The sequence below is a fragment of the Natator depressus genome, chromosome 10, assembly GCF_965152275.1.
Source record: "Natator depressus isolate rNatDep1 chromosome 10, rNatDep2.hap1, whole genome shotgun sequence".
Classification (NCBI taxonomy): Eukaryota; Metazoa; Chordata; order Testudines; family Cheloniidae; genus Natator; species Natator depressus.
Window position 1 is genome coordinate 42716666 of NC_134243.1, and position 16246 is coordinate 42732911.

Here is a 16246-nt window from a genome sequence, read left to right on the forward strand (position 1 = left end):
ACAGGGCAGCACTAACGCTGGGGCCTGGCACAGGACACCAAGGAGCGCATCTCGGTCAGAATGTCACATAACTGAGTCGGAGCGCCAAGGCCACTGGGTTTTCTGTCACCAGCGTCCGCAGCCCGCATCCTTCCATGGGGAGAGGAGGGTGACAAAGGAAAGTGAACCTGGCTCACCAGTAGTGCCCCATGGCTAGGACCCTGGCTCCCTAGGGGCTGGGACGCTGGCCTGGGGCTCAGGAGAAGCAGGCTGTACTCCCAGCCCTGCCCCTGACCTTGGAGATGTCATGTCTCTTTGGGAAAGTGCCTAGCTCTTTCTCTGGGGCTGTGCATCGCATAGCACGCTGAGGCCTGGATCTCAGTTGGGACCTCTAGTGCTGCGGGCCTAGGAGTAATAATGAACATCAAGAATGTCACCTCCTCTGCAGCAAGGGGACACAAGCAGCCGCCCCATTGGGTGAGGGTTGAGGGGCAGGATGGGCTGAGAGAATCAGAGAGGGGCCTGGATTTTGGGTCTATCCTGAGGCCAGGCCCAGTGTTGGCAGCACCAGCTACCATACCTGGGTCATTTCCCGGATTGACATCACGCTGTCCAGGGCCTTCTGCAGACGCTCATAGTTCTTCTTCTGCAGTGTGGGAAGGGAAAGAGACAGCTGTCAGGCACAGCACACACGGGCACATACCCAGCCTGTCCTCCCTGCCCCCAGCCTGATGCCAGGGGTCAGAGCTCCCTGGGGACCCCGGAGTCCTGTCAAGGGAACCCCTGGCCTCATCGCCCCATTGCACCAGTGCAAATCGTAACTGCACTGCAGCCACCGGGTGAGTGGGAGGCGGATCAGACGCAATCCCCACCCATTCACACGGGGATGCTCCAGAGTCTGGCTTTGGGCCACAGCAGGCTGGTATCACTGATGCCGGTGGCTGTCAGAGACAGGAGCTTAGACTCTGTTGAGATCTGCTCTGGCAATTCCTACGTCCCTCTGTCCAACTCCTGCACCCGGGCAGAGTCGCCCCACTCCCTGAACCCAATGGGAGTGTGGGAGGAGGACGTCTGGATCCCAGCTCTGGTAACGTCTCCTCCCCCTGGAGCGTAGTCACACCTGGAAATGTCTGGGTATAAATGGCCTGGGGTCACCACTGCCTTCTTGACTGACAGCAAAACGAGGTCCTGCCGAGCCAGCCCAGCTCCAGGAGAGCGATCGGCGTCTCCCTGGCCTCAGGCGGCAGCAGCTGGGTCTGTAGTGAGAAGGGACAGGCCGCCACACCCCGCCTCAGTGACCCTCCCAAGTGGGAGTCGCGCCCCCAGCTGGAGCTCACCGCCGTGGTCTTAGGAGCAGCCCAGGGCCCCGCTCGCAGCGGTGAGATGAGGCGCTTACCTTTGGGTTAAAGGCAAGTGTTTTGGGGTCGCTGGGGTCCACCACGGAGGGATACGGTTCGAAGATGATGCTTTTGCGTGGGGACTCCAGGGCAGCCCGACACATGGCCACAAGCAGATCCACCACCTGGGCCGGGGAGAGCGCGACTGAGAGGAGGAGGAGGGCGGGAAGGAAGCGCCACTGCCCCAGTGCGAGATCCAGCCCTGCCAGGAAGCAGGGCCCTGATCGGGTGCGGAGAGGTATCCGCTCTAGCCGAGGCAGGGCGAGATACTCAGCTCAGCACCCCTCTGGGCTGGGGTTGTCAGGGGAGCAGGCACGCCGAGGGACTCTCACCTGCCATGGCATTGCTGTGGCACCATCACTCTGCTCCTTCCCTAACCGCTCTCCCCCAGGCGCAGGGCTCCCCGCCCCCCAACTCTCTGCCTGTGCCCTTGCTGATGTCCTCTGCTCAGTGCTGGTACCTCTGCTCCCGTGGCCACCTCCTCCGCTGCACCAGACATCACCCCCAGGGTGTAGAAGGAGAAGACGCACAGCTCCCGCGTGCACACAGCCGGCTGCAGGGAGACGAGAGCGACACTGGGGGTCAGAGAGAGCCCCATGCCCCAGCCTCCCACGCTGACCCCAGCACTGGAGTCATTCACCATTGGCCAGGAGCGGGTACTGCAGGGAGCAAGCCTGCCCCAGCCCCCAGGCATGCTAGCAACCCAGATGGGCTGGCACTGCAGCATTTGCCCCCTGGAACCTGTTCCCATAGAGACCCTGGTGCATTCTGGGAATATTTTTTGTTTCTGTTAAAGCCGGCCATGCAGCTCCTGCACCGCTCCGAGACTCCTGGACACAGAAGCAGCTACAGATACATGTCGCAACAACAGGCCACCTCCCTGCTGCAGCACCGGCCATCCAAGGCGCTCAGCACACGTTCCCTCATTAGCACTCACACTCCCCGGGAGGTGCCATCCCCTTATGACAGGTGGGGAAACTGAGGCTTGGGTACAGTTGAGGCCAGCGTTCTCAAGAATGCCCTCTAACTTTGAGTGATCAGTTGCTAAGTCCTCAGTCTGAGGTTCTTTGGGCTGGATTTGCAGAGATACAGGGCAACCAATCTTTGAGTTCAGCTGGAGGTGGGGTGCTCAGCACCCCAAGATGCATGCCTAGGGGACGCAGGCTGGGCACCCCAAAACTGAAGCACCTAAACTCAGAGGCCACTTTTGAAAAGTCTGCTAGAAGAGACTGGCCCAGGTCACACAGCCATTTGCAGCAGAGACAGGATTAGAACCCAGGGCCCCGACTCCTCGTCCTACGCTCTGCCTTCTTGTCAGCTGGGTGGGGCCAAGTGGCATGTGGTTAATGCTCCCATGCTAGTTAGGAGTCAGCCAGCAGGGGGCAGCAGCAGAACAGGCTCTGCTCCCCAGCACACACATCACCACCACAATGCAGCTGCTGCACTCCAGGGGGGAGGGGCAGCAAAGCCCGCAACCCCCCCCCCCCCCCCATAGCCTGGCTATTGGCGAAGAGGGCCCTGTGGGTGCGAGATGCTGGGCAGGGAGCAATGCTGAACTTACCCGCTAGGATCCCAGCATGTGGGGACAGTCTCTCTCTGACTGGGGGGTTTCCCAGGGGACAGTTGGGCTGGGCAGGGGAGGCCAATGAGGCCGGCCCAGCTGGCTCCTGGTAGCACCCCTGTGATCACAGACTGGGATCAAACCCACCTGCATCGCTGGCTGTGCTCCTGGCACATAGCAGCCCATGGAGTGAGGGAAGATAGCAGTGCCAAAGGGCTGCCGCCAGCTACAGCCACTCTGAACCATGGCAAACCTCCCTCTGCACCCACTCCCTCAGTGGGGTGGGGTGCGTGCTGGGCACAATTTAAAGGGCCCTGGCTCCTCCCACATCCCCTTCCACCAATCACTGCACTTCTCTTCGCCTGCCTCATTACCCCGCCTCCAAGTTACCAGTTTCCATCCTTTACTGGGGCAGGTTAGTAAAACCCCCAGCCGCCAGGGCTCCACCCTTTGCTGCCTCCAGCAGCACAAAGGGGCAACGAGGAGCGCTCCCAGTGCCAGCCAATCCAAAGGACATCAGCACTTGACCTGCCTCCACCCGTCCCCATGGCCCCTCCTGGTGACCAGCCCCACCACAAACATGCTCCAGGGGAGGCTGGCCTGGAGGTCTCTGTACCTTGAGCATGGATCCGTTCTGGAAGACGTGCTGCTCGTCGCATACCACGCAGTATTCATTCAGGGTGGGGATCCGCTGCTCTGCATACTTCATTATCTGTGCAGCGAGGCCGTAGTGAGACAGGACCATCCACACACCCCAGCACAAGCCACCCCCTCCACACTGAGCCACAGGATGAGCATACTCCAAACCAGGCAACACTTCCCATCCCGGGGCAAACGGCGGGTCCGGGCTGTTTATTAGCACTGAGCTGTCTCTGTCCTGTCCCACCTGCTGACCTGGGCTCCTGCCTGGGCAGAATTCACCACCTCCCATGGAGCTACCCCCAGGATGTGTCTCTGTCTGAGCTAGGACCAGACCACTTCTAAACTCAAGGGGCAGGATCAGAACAGGCGTGGGCGGGCGCAAGACAGCGGAGCTGGCCCTGCTTAGGCAGGGTCATGTCTCGGCTCCCTGGAGGTGTGTACCACACGGGGCAGGGCTGAACGCGTGGCCAGCTCGCTCCCTGGAGGCTGCGTGTCAGGCCAGATACCTGTGTTAATGTGGGAACCATGGCTCAGGCGGAGAGTTCCCAGCAGCCAGCACTGGATAGAAGAATGCTGACCAGTGCGCCCTTCCCCAGGCCTCAAACGGTCAGCTAGGAAATGCTCAGCTCTGCTGGCTCAGCTCTGAGGAACAAAGCCCCCATGCTGCCAGCCCACGGCAGGGTGGAGAGCTGCCCTGCAACCCACAGATCTGGGGGAAGCGCTAGGGGTTCAGAGATGGGACCTTTGAGGATACTGACCCACCACACCCAGCGCACTGGGAAGAGCCGCTCCAGGCTCTGGGGTCATGTTACCTAACGTTTTACTAACACCTCTTTTCTCCTGGTGACGACAAGGCCTGGCAGGGGAATCCCTTATTGGCTGAGGGAATCCTGTCCTGTGACGGTAACACCATCACAGACACCGTGGGGAGGAGTGCAAACAGACCACGCTATGGCCATGCGGATGGGCCTCTGTCCCCAAAGACAGCAGCCTGTGGGCTGCCCATGTGCCAGGAACATCCATGAGAGTAGGACTGTAGCCTTGCAAAACGAGGATTGGCCCCATGGAGGGGGGTTAATCAAAGATTTTTCCCTATTGACTGACACCCCGGAGGTTGAATTCCTCCACCAGAACAGACCCTTCCTCCACCGGAGAGGGCCCTCGCCCTCCAACCCAGCCTGAGGCCTGGTCTCACCTGGGAGCTCAGCTGAGTTTAGGTCGTGTGGAGAAATGGAGCTCAAGGCATTAACCTGCATCCACACAAGGGAAAGGCAATGAAGTGAGCCCGGCCCAGCTGGCTCCTGGTAGCTAAGCCTGACCCTGCTCCTAGCCAAGACAAGCGTCGAGAGCAAGAAGGCCCTGTCTCCAGGGCCTAGCACACCTGGGCCTCTCCCAGCAGGCAGCAGCCACCTGTGAAAGGGGCCAAGCTGGAGGGGGCAAGCAGGAGGAGAGGCCAGGCGAGGAGTTCTCAGGGGCCACCAGTTAGCGACCGTGGGGTTTACCCTGGTTTACCTGGACGAGAAATCCATATTCCAGTGTGGGGATGTTCTTGCAATGGCCGCCAACCTGCAGAGGACACACAAACCCGACCCAGCCACGTTACCCTCCATTCCTGGCCCATAGGCCATCGTGCCCCTCAGTGTAGGCTGGCAGAGGGGGGAGCAGCCCAGAGGGCTCTGCGCTCACCCTCCCCTTTGCTGCATGGGATCTCATGCCAGATGGCTGAGGATGTTGGGCTCTGCTCCTCATCTACCCCAGTACCTTACTGCAACCTTCCAAGGGGTGATATCCACCTGGGGTGGCTCAGCAGGCACTGTGCCAGGGTGCACTGAGACCCCGTCCCGGGGCAGAGCTCTTCTGCTAACTGCCCCTGCTTCTTGCCACTCTCGGCAGAAGGGAGGGGAGAGTGGCTCCCGGGCCAAGGGAACTAGGGAGCTAAGCCAGAGGAGGTCCTGGCGCATAGGCGCTAACTCTCTGGATGCTCCGGAGCTGAAGCATCCAGAAAAAAAATGAGTGGGTGCTCAGCACTATCAGCGCCAATCAGCTGTTTGGTGGGGCCTCCAACCAGCTGTTCAGCCGCTGGCAGAGGCCCTTGGGGGAGGGCGGAGAGCAGCAAGCAGCGGGGGCCTCGGGGGAAAGGATGGAGTGGGGGCGGGAAGACATGGGGCGAGGGCAGGGCCCTGGGGAAAGGGGTGGAGTGGGGGACGGGCCAGGGGCGAAGCAAGGGTGGAGCATCCCCCGGGGGAAAATAAAAGCCAGCGCCTGTGTCCCGGGGGAAGAAGGGCCACACTCCAGGAGGCGGCTTCGGCTGAGGGGCCCGTCATATCATTGCTGCTGAGTTCCCAGTGAAGACATGCCCCAGGAAGAGGGTGCATTAGGACACTGACTCAGGGCCTGGCTGCTCCGTTGGCAAGAAGGGAGGGCTCCCAGCTCCCAGATGGCGGGGTGCTGGCAAGCAATAGCACGTGCTATCACAGCCCGAGAGCAGCCACACGTCCCCAGGATAGCAGCCCCATCTGGGAGAGATGGAGGAATGGTACGCTCCAGGCGGCACAGGTGCCAGGCCAAACCAGGTTGCCGTTATCCCTGTTGGCCCCAGGATCTGTTGGAGCTGCCCGGCTGCTTCCCAGCAGGGCCAGGAGCTCTGCTGCCACGCACAGTGTATTCTGAACAGGCCTCGTTTCAACAGGCTGCCTGGTGACCATGGCGGGGGAGCCGGCCTGTGCCCCGGGGAACCCCCAGATGCTGAAGTGAGGAAGAGTGGGAGGCAAACCTGCATGACCATTAGCAGGGGGAGCACGCTCCAGGTCAGTGTGAGCAAAACCCACCCAGAGCCAAGGCAGGGGGACGCAGAGGAAACCCACCAGGATGTTGAATGGGGCGACACCTGCCTGGGTGCTGGGGGGGTAGCCGAACACCTCCACCTTAGGGTTCTTCATGGTGCAGGAGATGGAACGGTTCATAAGGCGATTGACGCGGAGCTCTGGCACCCCCAGCTTGCCCTTCAGCATGGAGTCCTGGATGATGGGGAAGCTGGGAGACCTGGGGAGACAGAGGGAGCCATGAGCCAGCCAGGGGGCCAGCCAGCGCACGGGGAGAAGGCGGGGTGGGGAGTAACGCAGTATGGGCAAGGGGAGAGCAGCGCGGCGTCTGGAGGCCTGTGCCAGTCCAGCGCAGACAGAGCTAGCGGCACAGCTCAGGGGTCACAAAGTGCTGGCTTGGGGGGGAGAGCAGCAAGAAGGGGTGCCAGCCCCAGGACCTGGTGATCAGTGCCCCCTGCATCCCTGCGGAGGCCTGAGCGTGCTCCCAGTGTCAGTCGCTTGCTCCTGGGCCAAGAGGAGCTGGGAGTGCCGCCGAGGCAGCATGTGCCTCCCCCTCTTGCAAGACTCACCGGCTGCGGGGTCCGGGGAGCCACTGGTGAGCTCTACCCACCCCCCAGCAATAAGGAGGGGATGGCTGAGCATTGTCCACAGTTCGCTGGCCTTTAGCGCCCTGGCACAGCCTGCCTGGCACAGAAAATCCCAAACATCAGAGCGGAGGCAGGCCTGACACCGTCAGGGACAGCACCAATGAATGCACTGACACAGCGCCAGCCCAGCCAGCACCCCGGCACAGGTGGGCAAACTGCAGCACAGAGCATGGCAGTGACTCCTGTCCGGCACAGTGCCCATGGAGGCTCCTGGGCTGACAAGGCAGCAAATGAAATCTCCCCCGGCAGCGTGTGGGCGTGGGAGAGGGCCAGGCAGCATGCGGGGGCGATGAGTCCCACCACACGCACACTGACAGACTAAACGCAGAGTAGGAACTGACGGGGGTGAGGGACGACCCTAGGACCACAGTTCAGAGAGAGCCGTGCTCAGGGAGGGAGCTGGGCCGGAGACAGTTCCAGGGCAGCTGCAGGAGCCTTACTTGGGGATGGGAGAGAAGATGCTGAGGCCCGCTCGGAATTTCTTGATAGTGCCACTCGACTTGAACCAGCTGTGCCGCTTCTCCTGCTGGGTCTTCAGGAAATCGTTGCTGAGGTGTTTCCATTGCTGGGATGTGAACATTCCCAGGATCCTGGGGGAAGAGCCAGAGGTGACTTCCCAGGCCGGATGAGGCCAGCCAGCCAGCGCTCAGATTATAGGGAAGGGCACGAACACCAGACCTAGAACATGACTAGGGGTCAGGTCTGATGGGGATCAGGGACCTCGTCTAATTCAGGGACCTCATCTAAAGCAGTGACTGGAGCTCACCAGCTCACTTTGCATGGCTCTCCACCAGATGGTGACAGTCTCCACTCAGCGTGGGCTGGAGCACGGACAGGTGCATGGCACCACAGCCCTTTGCCAATCCCCTGTGCCATCCGTCCCCTGGCGAATCGCTCTGGTCACAGCACAGCACCATGGCCCCCGCCCAGCAAACCCCTCAGCAATCCAAAGGAACCCTAGTGCCCTGGGCTTTGTGCTCATGTCTGTCTCCTATGGGACATTCTGGCCTCAGGGAGCCATTGAGAGATGGGAGCCCAAGAGTCCAGATCCCATGGCATTTCAGCCCTGGCTAGGGCTCCTCACTGCATTAAAAAGGCCTGTGAGAAATACAGACCAATAAACATAAATACAACCTGCCAACCCTGCATCCTGCCTGGCTGCCCCTTCTGCACTAACAGGCACTCACAGAGTCCTGCATCCTAAAGCCAGAAGGGACCGTTGTGATCATCTTGCCGGGTCTCCCTTACAACCCAGGCCAGGGGACATCCCTGATACCCCCTGTGTGAACCAGAGCAGGGCTGGTAGACAAACAGCCAGTCTTGGTTTACAAATTGCCAGGGATGGAGAATCCACCATGACCCTGGGTAAATTGTTCCAATAGTTCATTCCCTCACTGTTAGAAACGTACATCTTATTTCCAGGCTGTACCTGTCTGGCTTCAACTTCCAGCCATTGGATCTTGTTACACCTTTCTCTGCTCGACTGTAAAAGCCTTTAGCCAGTATTTGTTCCTGTGTAGGTCCTTTAGCCTGTCATCAAGTCACCTTTTAACATTCTCTTTATTAAGCTAAATAGATGGAGCTCTTGGAGTCTGTCACTATTATCTAATCCTTTAATCCTTCTCGTGGCTCTTCTCTGACCCCTCTCCAATGTATCACCATCCTTCTTGAACTGTGGGCACAGAACTGGACACAGGATTCCAGCAGCACTCACACCAGTGCCAGATACAGAGGTAAAGTAACCTCTCTGCTCCTACTCGTGGCTCCCCTGTTTATACAGCCCAAGATCGCGTTAGCCCTTCTGGCCCCAGCATCGCACTGGCCTAGGGGAAGACGCCCCGACCGTATGTCCTGGTGACAAGCTCACTGGCCTTACTTTTTCAGCTGAAGACCCAATCCGAACCCCTCCTTATTAGACGGCTGGAAAACCTCAATCGATGGCTCTGCAGAGAGATCAGAGTCAGCTGACATCAATACCAAGCTCCCCTCCTCCTGGGGCACTTTACCCACAGACAGGAATCCCTTCGCCCGGCCCGTTGAGTAGAGCATGGCAGCTGCTTGACCATGCACACCCACGCTGAGCAGTGTAGGGCACTTGCAGAACGGGCCATAAACACAAGTAGGCCCCCCACACCTCTGCAGGCAACTAGCCCAGGGCTGACTCAGGGAACAGAAAGTTGCCCACTGAATCACCAGCAGCCCATGGCTCCTCCCAAGTGGTCTCCCAGTCAAAGGACTGGCTAAGACACCCCTCTCCTTGATTTCAAACACTCTGATCGCTGAGCTACAGAGCTCCTGGAGTCCACACACCTTGGTAGCTGAGTGTTAACTAGGCCAGATCACACTCTGTGGTGCCGCAAATAGGGAGGGGAAAGCCAAAACGCTGCCCAAGTTTAGGCAGATTGAATGGTTTCCCTCCACAAAGGCTCTGACCCTGTCCAACCTGTAATCCTGGAGGATACACCCACTGGCTGCTCCATATGAGGGCAATTTCCAGGTCGAGAATCCCCGCAACGCCTCGGAAGAGCTGCACAATTTCCAGGGGACTTGGAGGAGTGGAAGCACAGACACCCCCACCCCTAGGGAATCCAACCCCTGCGACTCCCAGGCCAGGGAGAAGGGCTGGCAGGTACCATGGGGGCTGTTTCCCATCATCCCCTTGGAGAGCCTGGGAACGGGGAAGTCCTGAAGCCCTGGATGGTCATTGCAAACCAGGGGGTTGAGTCGATATCCATGCAATGGGTCCAGGTGCCTCTCCACAGAGTCCCAATAGCCACTGGGAACGCCATAGTCCAGGGAGGTTTGCATAGGCCACCCCCACCACAGATGGTCCAAGCTACCCCTGGAGCCTGCAGAATTGTGCCAGGGATAATTGCGGCCCACAGATCACGTGGTTAATTATTCCCAGTGGATTCTGCAGTGTAGTGATAATACTGAGCTCTTACAGAGCATCTTTCCTCAGTCAATCGCAAAGCACATTACAACGGAGGGCAGCCTCATTATCCCTGTTTTACAAGATGGGGAAACTGAGGCACAGAGCGAGGACATGACCTGCCCAAGGTCACCCAGCAGGCCAGAGCTTGGAATAGAGCCCAGGTCTCCCAAGGCCCAGTCCAGTGCTCTAGCCACTAGCCCACACTGCCTCCAGAATACCCATTTCTTTGGCCGGGATGCTGGACAGGCTATTTGTGGCTGTTCATGTTGCCATGACTATTCAGCGTATGATGCAAGGCTCCCTTTCCCCGAGCCAGTCTGACTCAGCATGCTCCATGCTTTTCCCTACAGAGCAGGGATGAGGGGGTGTCCGAACAATCACTCTCTGCCCTAGCTTGCCCTCTGCTTGTGGGCAGGGCAGGGGACAGAATCCTGGGCAGCAGATGAATTGCTGAGGCCAAGGTGTGGTGCTGCCCTGCTGTTGCTCTCTCTGTCCCCCAGTGTAGGCTGGCACTCACCGGGTCCATCCAGGTACTGGGAGAGGGAGAACCGCAGCCTCAGGACAATGGGTTCAGTCCGTAGGACCTTCCAGGCCGTCGACACCTCCTCCTGCAGAGAGAGCAGAGCTAGGGAAGGGCAGCGAGAGCTGAGGGCTCCCGCTCCTTACTGGAGGGCAGCCAAAGGAGGGCCTGATCCTGGGAAGGGCTGAGCGCTCATAGCCCATCAGCACGATCACTCAGCAGCAGCATCGGCGTGCGCCCGGTATCTGGCCACAGTGCTGGTGGCCACTGCCAGGGGCCTGCGATTGTTCCTGTCATTGCTCCAGGGCGATGGTTTGGCTTCTCTGGCAGGAGAGCTCCCACGTCTCCCTGCTGCTATGGCTGAGCGCTCCCCAGCAGCCCTTCTGCACTGAGCTATGTCAGACCTCAAAGCGTCCCCACCCCCACCTCTGGGATCCCACTCCTACGCGCCCCCAAACCTCCAGGTAACTCGCAAAACCTGCCACTAACTGCCCATTATCTACCTCTGCCTGCACCATGACCCTGAGCGGAGAGTGTCCACAGGGAACGGACGTCTACACCCACCGAGTAAAGCAGGAGCAAATGCTGAGTAGGCACAGCTGGATTCAGCCCTGGAACTCTAACGATCTAAGACCGAGCGTGTTTGTATTTCCCAAGCTTTTTGCAAACACAAATCCTCTGGAGACGGGGCACTTTCATCCTGACCAGCGGGCAGGTTTGTACAGGGACAGGTAGAGCTTTATCAGATCTCTGCGGCCACGGGGGAATGTGAGACCCTCTTGGAACCCGAGAGGGAGCTGTCCGTCCGGCGGCATCAGGTCTGACTGCCAGCTCCTACCCACACGGGAGGGTCGTGCATGGGACCGTCCAGCTACTGAGAACGAGCTGCGGGAGCACATGTAACCGCCCACCGAGAGCCCCAGCACCACTTACATCCAGGAAGCTGATATTGACGTGGAGGTCGATGTCCACGTCATCAATGGTCCCATATTCTCTGCAAAGAGACATGGCAGGATTAGGGGCTGGGCCAGAGCCACACACTCAGCTCCGTTGGGATCAGCGTTTCCTTGGGGCGGATCCACCAGCCAGCGCCCAGGAGCATCGAGAGCCCCCCTCTCCTGGCAGGGGATTTATAAACCAGTTGTACAAATGTGGGTGTTCACAGGCATACCAAAAACACCCCACAGCCCCCCCATGGCACTGACACCCACCACAGAACCCCTACAGCACAAACACACACCACAGCCCCTCATGGCACAACCCCCCCCACAACCCCCCAATAGCACAGACACCCACCACAGCCACCCTACAGTACACATACTCCACAGTCCCACCACAGCACACACCCCACAGCCCCCCCATGGCGCACATGCCCCACTGCCCCCCACGGCACACACCCTCCCGCAGTCCCCCCATGGCAAACAGGCCCTGCAGCCCCCCCACAGAACACTCACACCACGTTCGGTATGTGGGAAAACGATGCAATGATCTCTCACTGAGATGAGCAGCAAACATCTGCACTCCGCGCCGAGGCCCAGCCTGGCCCATGCAGCAGGAAATCACAAGTCATAGCTCTTTGGGGAAGAGTCTGTCCATTGGTTCTCTCCGTACAGCACCTAGCACCCTGGGGCTCTCTGCCAGGCCTGGGCCGCTAGGTGCTCCCAATAATTAATAATGATCACAAAGCCCTTCCACTCAGCCCTGCTGCGAGCAACCAGTTACTCACCTCCATAGAGTGCCTGCTGGCCCACAACCCCCCACAACCCTCTCGGGCACAGCTGGCCAGGCCCCTGTTGGCTGATCCCGGCCATGCTCCCATGGGACACAATCCCATCCTGGATTGCTGGTGTTATTTGCATGGCAGTAGGACCTAGGAGCCCCACTCAGGGATCAGAGCCATCCTGCGCTACAGCCACGTCAGGAAAAGGCAGCCCCTGCTCCAGACAGCTCCCATGGGCAGGGGCATGTTCCTGGGCCAGGGGCTCTCCAGGCTAGACTGATACGGGAGCCAAGAGCCTCAACCTCTCCCACCAGAGGCAAACACGTTCACTCAGGATGGAGGAGAACTGGAATGGCAGGTCCGAAACCCCCCCGCCCCCTGCCAAGCTCCTAGATCTGGATCCAAAAGGCACAAGTCCCTGTCTCTATTAGAGATGGGGGCAGGGTGCAAACTCCACAGCCACACCCGATGAAAGCCCAGGTGTCTCAGTGCAGAGACACCCACCTCCAATCTCTATATTGGGAAAAACCACAACCCCCCCCAGGCACCCCAAACTCAGATCTGTGCTGGCCCCCAAACGTCCTGGCTCAGGCCCGGCCCTCCTCATGAAATCCCAGTCCAGCAGAGATGCCTGTTCCTGAAGGACCCATACCCCTTGGAGGTTTCCAGGTCTCAGACAAGGGGCTAGGGACAGCCACAGGACCAGAGCTTGCCTTGCCTTGGTCATGCCTGCAGGGGGACCAAAGCACCTCCCTTCCTTACTGGCCCGGACAAGGGGCTTCACGCAATCAGGGCCTGGTGCCCCATGCTCCCCAAAGCCACCCAGCCAATTCCCAGGGGCAGGGGAGTGAGTCCGAGGGGATCGATGGCCGTTGGCGCTCCTGGGCCTCTGCGTTCGCCCAGCCCCCCAGCACATCAGTCACACTCGGCTAGACTCCCCAGCCTGGGTCAGGCGTAACGCCTGCCTCCCCAACACCCCAGCACAGAGCCGGGCCCCACCTGCGCCATGCGGCACTTAGGCCAGCAAAAGGTGCGGGAAGGTTCTAGGCAGAGACAGACTGGCTCTTTGTAACGGCCGTTCCCCGGGGCACACAGCTTTCATCGCCTCTGCCCCCTCCCCCCACAGGGGAGACACGCCATGTATACTCTAGCAAGTCTGGAAGAAAATCTCGCAGAATCGGGGGCCTCTGGCCCAGCCACACATATCATAGAATCATAGAATATCAGGGTTGGAAGGGACCTCAGGGGGTCATCTAGTCCAACCCCCTGCTCAAAGCAGGACCAAGCCCCAACTAAATCACAGCTCTGAGAGCCCAGCCCCTGGGTTAGATGCATTTGAGAAGCGTCTGGGCCTCTCCCCGGGTAAATGGCCCTGCCTTCCGTAGCTAACTGCTGTTCTGCTTCACCAGGGGAAGAACAGCAGGCTCCCCCAGGCCACCACAACGCCTCCCAAGTCTAGTTCCTCCCTCCTCCCCTTTTCCAGACTTCCCGGCTCCTGCTGCTCACAGAGTAGGGGAGCAAGAGCCCCTGCATCTTTCCCTGTATTTAGGCAGGAGGCGAGTTGGGGGGCCCCGCTCAGCGGCTTTCCCATCTCCCCACACGTGCTTGCCCCTCTCAGGGAGGGGGCTACACTCTGTTCTCAGGGCCAGCTCCTGCCCACACAGGCCCATGGCTCCAGAGGGTGCTGGCTGATTCAGCCCCACTGCACAGCCAGGGACAGGATTCAGGCAGATGGCTCTGAGAATCACTGCCCTGGGAGTGAAATTCAGTTCAAGCAAACCTCGACCATCCCTGACAGGTTTCTCCAGCCTGGTCTTACAAAGCTCCAGCACTTAACTACCCTTAGAAAGCTCTTCCTAATATCTAACCTATATCTCGCTGCAGATTAAGCCCATTTCTTCTTGTCTTACCTTGAGCGGACACGAAGAACAACTGATCACCCTCCTCTTTATAACCTTCAACATATCTGAAGACTGTTCATGGCTGTGACTCTTTTCCCTCTGACTAGAGAGAGGTCCAAATGCAGCCTGGACCTGCATCCAAATGCAGCCTGGACCTGTCTCTACTTCTAATTGGGCCATTCATACCCTCACCAAGAGGATATGGTTAACAGCAAAGCTGGCACCATCTCCACCCTTTGCGACAAGCTCCCACATAAGCCTGGGGTGCAGATCCCAGCACCAATCAGCACTTTAGGTGGGTTTTCTGCACCTCCCCATCCTGGCAGCTCAGATTCTTGTCCCAGTGTGAATCCTCTTCCTCTCCCCATCTCTGAGGCATAAGCAGGGGCTCTGGGTATTCCCCATCCTGGCATCCCAGTGAGGAGATGCAGGGAATGTGCTGCCCTCGATGGACAAGCTGTGATCTCCGCTCACCAGTGCAGGGAGGAGAGCGGCTCAGTCAGTGCAGCCCCCATGGGGCAACAAGGAGGAAGCTGCTGCCCGGGGCTGAGTCCCATCCACCCTACGCACCTGACAGACACAGAGTTCTCACTGTAGATCTCCTTCACCGCCTCAATGTCAGCATCCAGCTGCGGGTGTCGATACAGATCCGCCGCGCAGGTCCCCTGCAACACACCGCCGGAGCGGGGAGGGGAGGGAGTTCAGACGGGGGCTACAGCCAGCATGAGTGCGCTGGGCCCCAGCTAGGCATATAGCAGTGGGGGCTGCAGGTCAGGACTGAGGTGCACTGACAGAGCTGGGGGCTGGGGTAGGGGCCAGGGTTTAGCTCAGGCTTCAGATGGACTGGCAGAGGCCCAGGATTTCCTGGCAGTGGAAGCTGCGGGGGAGGACTGAGGGGCATTGCCACACCTGCCTCCCAGCCATGCAGTGAGACTGTCACAGCTCCAGACACTGACCTCCACTGCAATCAGAACAAGTTTCCCATGCCAATCCCACTGGATACGCTGCCCTGGCACACAGCAGAGGTCCTCGAACACCGCCACGCCAGTTTCAGCACCACACCGTGGCCCCCAGGGGCAGCCAGCCGATCACCCAGCTCCTCACCTGGACTCCATAGAGGAATTCTTCCGACTCATTGTCTCCATCCGAATCATCGTCAGTCCAGTACTGGCCTTTGATGTCCTGTGAGAAGAGGCTGTTAGTGTTTATAAGCCACAGCCAGAGCCTTGGGCCATGGCCACCTCGCTCACACCCAGCTCAGAGCAGAAGGGTCAGTTTGCCAGGCCAGGGCAGAGGGGACGAAAGTGTCTGGTATGGCCTTCATCTCCAGAGCATCTGAGCACCTCAGAGCCATCCATGGGGTCTCGCATCAGCCCATTGGAGGAGGGGCTATTACCCCCAGGTTACAGTTCATAGACTAACCGACTTTAAGGTCAAAAAGGACCATCATGAATGATCATCTAGTCTGACCTCCTGCACAACACAGGCCCCAGCATCTCACCCACTCACTCCTGTGACAGACCCCTAACCTCTGGCTGAGTTACTGAAGTCCTCAAATCATGATATAAAGACTCCAGGTTAAAAAGAATCCACCATTTACACTAGTATAAACCTGCAAGTGACCCATGCTGCAGAAGAAGGCAAAAAAACTCCCGGGTCTCAGCCAGACCTGGGGGGAAATTCCTTCCTGACCCCAAACATGGTGATCAGTTGAAGCCTGAGCATGTGGTCAAGACCCACCAGCCAGACTGTAGTAACTCAGAGCCCTGCCCATCTAGTATCCCATCACCAGCCATTGGGGATATTTGCTGCTAGCAGCCACCAATGGGCCACATGCCATTGTAGGCAGTCCCATCATACCAGCCCCTCCATAAACTTATCAAGCTCAGTCTTGAAGCCAGTTAGGTTTTTTGCCCCCATTGCTCCCCTTGGCAGGCTGTTCCAGAACTTCACTCCTCTGAGAGTTAGAAACCTTCATCTAATTTCAAGCCTAAACTTGTTGCTGGCCAGTTTATAGCCAGTTGTTCTTGTGTCAGCACTGGCATTTAACTTAAATAACTCCTCCCTCCCTGGTATTTATCCTCTGATGTATTTATAGGGAGCAATCCTATCTCCCCTCAGC

The 16246-nt window shown here is 58.8% G+C and overlaps 1 protein-coding gene across 20 annotated transcripts in view; it reads right to left on the minus strand.

Annotated features, from left to right (window-relative positions):
• Positions 1 to 16246, minus strand: part of PARP6 (poly(ADP-ribose) polymerase family member 6) — a 51347-nt gene that overhangs the window by 21458 nt on the left and 13643 nt on the right. For 16 of the 20 annotated variants that reach the window (XR_012641254.1, XR_012641256.1, XR_012641255.1 and 13 more), the window contains 12 exons: positions 15229 to 15306; positions 14695 to 14789; positions 11437 to 11497; positions 10501 to 10591; positions 8925 to 8991; positions 7489 to 7638; positions 6444 to 6621; positions 5092 to 5145; positions 3554 to 3649; positions 1837 to 1929; positions 1376 to 1501; positions 560 to 625 (listed from right to left, as the gene is read on the minus strand). Coding sequence is in view for 14 of the 20 variants with exons in the window: in XM_074965910.1 (XP_074822011.1) it covers positions 560 to 625; positions 1376 to 1501; positions 1837 to 1929; positions 3554 to 3649; positions 5092 to 5145; positions 6444 to 6621; positions 7489 to 7638; positions 8925 to 8991; positions 10501 to 10591; positions 11437 to 11497; positions 14695 to 14789; positions 15229 to 15306 (1155 nt within the window). In the remaining 6 variants the exon portion in view is untranslated. The remainder of the gene's footprint in view (positions 1 to 559; positions 626 to 1375; positions 1502 to 1836; positions 1930 to 3553; positions 3650 to 5091; positions 5146 to 6443; positions 6622 to 7488; positions 7639 to 8924; positions 8992 to 10500; positions 10592 to 11436; positions 11498 to 14694; positions 14790 to 15228; positions 15307 to 16246) is intronic. The other 4 variants (XR_012641257.1, XM_074965902.1, XM_074965907.1 and 1 more) reach the window with 1 other exon arrangement.